This window comes from Toxorhynchites rutilus, chromosome 3 (assembly GCF_029784135.1).
Source record: "Toxorhynchites rutilus septentrionalis strain SRP chromosome 3, ASM2978413v1, whole genome shotgun sequence".
NCBI lineage: Eukaryota > Metazoa > Arthropoda > Insecta > Diptera > Culicidae > Toxorhynchites > Toxorhynchites rutilus.
In genome coordinates this window covers 208,096,303-208,102,302 of record NC_073746.1, presented here as the reverse complement: position 1 = coordinate 208,102,302, position 6,000 = coordinate 208,096,303, and the positions used below count along the sequence as shown (strand labels likewise).

Below are 6,000 nucleotides of genomic sequence, written 5' to 3'. Positions count from 1 at the left end.
TCATCTACTTTGCTATGTACAGCGAAACATACACTATTTAGCTCAATTTGGTAAGAATAAATAATTAAAAATGCACTGATGTATTTTTTTTAGAGAGTAGTAAAGGCAAATGACAATGCGATAATATTGTTTGTAAAGCAGTTTTGACAAAATTTCAAAACGGGTCATCTGACCCCGACGTGGTAGGTTTAGCGTTGAGCAACCATAGTTGTGGCGAAAACGAACCTGATTGATACTTTTGAACCGATGGAACGACAAGCAGCTACAACAAAGTATCCGATAAACACGTCTAGCATTCTGTCCACATTTCATATCCACAAAGTGCGTGGTCTTCGTCCACTGTAAATGTTTCTGCTGAAAATTCATCATCGCTTGTTGCTCGTACGTTATCCGTACTAGATAGTCATTCTAATACAGGTCGGACTCGATTATATATGTTACCAACGGATCCACCAGCATGACCCCAGTTGGCAACGATACCGAGCCATCGTCAAACATCATACATTCATTATTTGGACCCCGTCAGCAGTTAGCACTTTATTGACACCGGAACAACGGGCATTACCCTCAAGCAGCATCAGCAGAATTCCACCGATGGACAACAACTTTAACTAGGTCACGCAATTCAGCAATAAACATCCGGGCAACGACAACGACGGCGAACGACCCTTGGACTGGCATCGACAGGTATCATATTGATAGGTCAGCAGATTCATTTAGGAAGTGTAGGGTAGAATTAAGTATCGGAAAATAAAGACGATCATTATTGGTCTGAAAGTTGAACAGTGAAGTTCGTTTTCATTTTTTAAAAACTCGGCCGTAGTCCGCGATTCGTTAACTGGCGCAGTCGTGTAGTGCTGGAGTGAAGTAAAGTGTAATTTCAACGGCGGCTTACCGGAGAAGTGCAACATCTCATAAACTTCACCTCATCCAGCAGGAAAACCGAGGGAATATCGGTATCATTTTCATTAGAGTCAACGGATTATTGACTCCAAGAGAAATTAGGTAAGCGTTCTTTTTTATTATTTTTACCAAAAAAAGTGAATTATTTATAAGAGATAAGGTGAATTACCAATAGAAAACAGAGTGAATTATTAACAAAACACAAAGTGAACTATCAACAGAAAAAAGTGAATTATCAACAGAAAAAATAAATGAACCATTAATAAGGAATTAAATGTAAAACGAAAAATAAATTCGATGCGGTTCAAGTCGTTGAGGATAGAATCAAGACATTCATAGATGATTCGAGCCGTAGATTACATAAATCAAATCTAAAGAGAATTAGAAAGTAACATAATCTTCTTATTCATTTCAGAATCATGCAGCCGATTCCATATGTCATCATCTCATTTACCCTCACGTCGATGATCCTATCCCAATCCATACAAATACAGGACCTTTCGACTAACCCTGGACTTTTGACAATACGGACTAAATCCACTCTTATAAAAAACGGACACTATCATGTTTATCATGAAATAGACCTTAGACAATACCAACCACTACTTGACCGACTACAGACTATCATAACTGGACTAAAATCATTTTCAAACATTCAAGATATTGCCCAAATGTTGGTCGTTAAGTACGATGAAATTACAAACATTTATGAAAATCTTTTTCCAAAAAATAGAAATAGAAGAGGAGCTTTTAATTTCTTAGGTTCTACTTTAAAATTGATAACAGGAAATTTAGATCAGGATGATTTAGATAGGATTCATTCAGAAATTGAGCAACTCAAATCAGGTAATAGAGCACTAAACAATGAAAACAACCTACAAGCCACAATAAATGAAAAACTTCAAAATAAACTCAACAGAATTATCCAGTCAATAAACGACCAACAAACAAAAATTATGAAACAAATAATTTCAAACAGACAAACAATGTTAGACATACAAAATCATAATCAAAACTTCACATCAATTGTAAAAATTTTAAAAATATCATTCCACTTAGATCAAATTCATTACCACCTAGACAGTATTTTCGAAACTATACAACTCGCAAAACTCAACACAATATCAAGAAGATTCCTAGAACCAGAAGAACTGAAGTTTATCGTAAAACAGTTAGAAAAACAAAACATAACTCTTTTAAATTCAGAACAAGCTTACGAATTTTTAAGCATCAGGACTCTATTCAGAAATTCTAAACTATATTTTGTAATCTTGATACCGATTGTCGAACCAGAGCTTTTCAACGAGTTACTTTTGGAGGCACTTCCAATCAACAACACATCACTGAAACTTCAATCAAACACGGCGATAGTAGGTGTCAACTCCACATTTCTTCACAAAGGTACATGTCAACTTGTAGAGCAGAACACCCTTTGTGATCGTAGAGACCTCATTGACGTATCCAAAGATGAATGTTACTCCCGAATTTTAAGAGGATTTTCTGGCAAATGCGTTTTTACGAACTATTCAGATACAGATGTCAAACGTATAACTGAGAATGATGTGCTCAAAGATGTTAAAGCAGCAATCATGCATACAGATTGTCAACTCTCAGACAGAGTACTTCAAGGAACTTTCCTAATTTACTTCTCTAATTGCACAGTTACCATAAATGATGTGAGCTACAGCAGTAGAGAATCATACAGCAAACAAACCCCACTTATATTACCCCTAGATGGATTAAATATTGAGAAGACCGCCTTCGAGTCTAACATAACTTTGGAGAAGTTACAAGAACTTTACCTCCGAAACCGTCAACGAATGGAATCCATGGAAGATACAACTAAAATCCAGATATCATCAAATATTGGACTGTTTTTGATAATTATCGTTTCAGCGATAGCTGTGGGTGTTTCGAAATACTGTAAACGAACCGAAAGCACTTTCCAACGGAAATGGTACCCTAGTATCAACATAAGTAGTATCCTGGAGGATTCATCAGCCGAAAGAATCGAACCGGGACGGCTCGATCTTCAGGGGGGAGCAGTTACCAACGGATCCACCAGCATGACCCCAGTTGGCAACGATACCGAGCCATCGTCAAACATCATACATTCATTATTTGGACCCCGTCAGCAGTTAGCACTTTATTGACAACGGAACAACAGGCATTACCCTCAAGCAGCATCAGCAGAATTCCACCGATGGACAACAACGTTAACTAGGTCACGCAATTCAGCAATAAACATCCGGGCAACGACAACGACGGCGAACGACCCTTGGACTGGCATCGACAGGTATCATATTGATAGGTCAGCAGATTCATTTAGGAAGTGTAGGGTAGAATTGAGTATCGGAAAATAAAGACGATCATTATTGGTCTGAAAGTTGAACAGTGAAGTTCGTTTTCATTTTTTAAAAACTCGGCCGTAGTCCGCGATTCGTTAACTTATATAGTCGACCATTTTTTTCAACAATTATTTTCAAATCCTATACATAATCGAATCTCAAGAAAACAATTTTTTCATTAATGTATGAATGTCAAACATTAATAGAAAAATAGCTTTTTTGTGATTCGATTATGTATTGGATTCTAAAATTAACGTTGAAAGTGAAATTGCGATTATACATAATCGAGTCCGACCTGTAATTGTTTTGATAAAGAGTTATCTAACGACGATTTTTTTCTTTATTCTTTTATTCTTTATTCCTTTAAGACTTTAAGATTGAGTTAAGAAGAGTCCTGCTGGAGATATCTCTTCGGTGTCGATAATTGACAGTCATGTTAAAGACGTAATGCGAAAATTGTTATGACTGAAATAGATTGCACATTTTATTTGCACAATTTATTCACACTTCAACCCGCAAAAACAATCATGTTTTTTGCTTCAATAGCGGTGTATGTAATTACTTGTATTTTATTGTAACGCAGGCATATTTGCAGAAATATTTGAGCACAACAACAGGTAACAACTGTGTCACGACTCAGTTTGAATTGAGTTGCGTATTAGTGTAGATCATTTCGATTCTAATCCTATTTCTGCATACATAATTATTCAATATGATTAGGATTCTCGTTGTAGGGTTGGTATTACTGTTTCTAAGAGAAATAGTTTCAATAAACATGTGTAAGTGGTGCAATAAATTTCAAAATACTCCTGATACTGCAAAAAAAATAGTGAGATGTCAATGTCGAAATTATGTTTCAAACGACGAATTGTTGATAAATCGTCGTAAACCGCCTTTTTTATGAAAAACGTTGCACTAACACAACCTCTAGTATCCGAAGTGTTATACACTAATTTATTTTCGTTTGCCGGTGTCCAATTTTCGAGTCCAACCGATTGTATGTTTATCTAAATAGTTATCCGGTAATTGATCGTAACATGCACTTGACATTCATTGTGTGAACAATTCAGAACAAAAGGTGTCTGCAGGCGTGAATGCCATAAACGAATGGTAGCGGCATATCAATTGGAGTAAATCTGTTGCATTCGTCATTGATGTTGGTTATGAGTTTCTTTCGTGAGTTTTTAGCATACATTGTTCAGTAGGGCAAAACGAATGAATATGATGTATTTATAAAGTGCTATGTAAAAGATGGAGTTAGTTGAACATAGTCTGTAGTGCAGTAGCGATAGTACGTGAAGAATATAGTGCCTGTTTTGTGCTATGTTACTGGAAGAAATTTGTTGGAAGTTAATTATTTTTCCATGGATTTCTAATCTGGACAAATGGAAAGGGATATGTGCATTGCATTCCAAAACAACAACTCCATTTCCATTCATCACATTACCAAATGGTTTTACATTTCCATCATCAACAACAACATCACCGTTTACATTTATTCCACTAACGTCTACACCCATAACATCTCAAACAACATTCATTTTCAGTACTGGAACTACTCCAATACCCACATCCACTAGTATTCCCAGTACAACAGAGACTATTCCATATAGCACAATTCCTACCACGTATCCTGCACTCACATCAACAACATTTTTAACAACACAATCGAGCACACCGATCACGGTCACTACATCTCCAAATACTCAAACAAGTACTCCACCTTCATTAACAAGTACCTTTGTGCCATCGACTGGTAGTACTTATACCAATCCTCCATTGACAACGCAGACAATAACGTTCCCTCCCTTTACATCTACTTTAATTTCATCGCTTATCCCAACTGCAACCTTCACATTCCCAATCGCTACCAGTACCCTGCCCGTTCCGACACTGAGTTCACTTCCGCCTATAATCACGTTGACTGATATTTCACCCTTGCCTACCTTCCCGACCTTCCTGTCTACGATCAATCCTCCAACGATCACAAGCTCTATCCCAACCCCGAGTACCTGTCCCCCAATACCACCCGTGTGTCCACCGACTGTTCCATCATCGTCTCCAACTGCATCACCATCTCCCAGCATTGATCCGAGACCACTCTCGCGACAGTTGTATAATGATTGTCCTTGCATCGACCCGAGAGGACAGCTTTTGGGTTTAGAAATCATTCTATAACATAGGTAGATTCAACGACGTTGACAAATATGATCTATTAAATGTACCGTTTTTATCAAATGTACAGACGATCCCTGCAATACTCCCGACGGACAGAACGGCATTTGCGTTGACTACACGGAATGTGGCATCATTATGCAGCTATTAGAACAAAACGCGAAGAAACAGGATCCGGCTATAGAGAAATACGTTCTTCTAAGCATCTGTGGAGATCAAGATCGATCAAGATTGGTAAGATTACAGAAAGTTACTATTAATTAGATTGAATTTGAAACGTTGAGAGGTATAACAGTTGAATAGTTGTTATCATTAACTACGTTTTCAGTTATACAGGTGTAATTAGTTTCGAGCAGAAATGACAAAAAGATTGTGGGAAAATCAATAAAAAGGCGTTTGAACGCGAACAGTTTATCGTTTAATGCTACAAAACACAAATATAATGAACATGAATGAAAAGTGCTAGATTCGTCGAATGAGGTCTAGCATTCGAAGAGTGTCATGGGTCATTCTGATGCTCTTGATCACGTGGTTCGTCATGTCGCTTCTAAAGAGAGACGACATTTTTTCTCTC

At 37.2% G+C, this 6,000-nt stretch overlaps 1 protein-coding gene across 1 annotated transcript in view; it reads left to right on the top strand.

Moving 5' to 3' along the window:
• The first annotated feature begins 4,011 nt into the window (after positions 1–4,011).
• Positions 4,012–6,000, top strand: part of LOC129773885 (uncharacterized) — a 47,343-nt gene continuing 45,354 nt past the window's right edge. The window contains exons 1-2 of the mRNA XM_055777545.1: positions 4,012–4,030; positions 5,497–5,660. Of these exons, the coding sequence (XP_055633520.1) occupies positions 4,027–4,030; positions 5,497–5,660 (168 nt within the window). The 5' untranslated portion in view covers positions 4,012–4,026. The remainder of the gene's footprint in view (positions 4,031–5,496; positions 5,661–6,000) is intronic.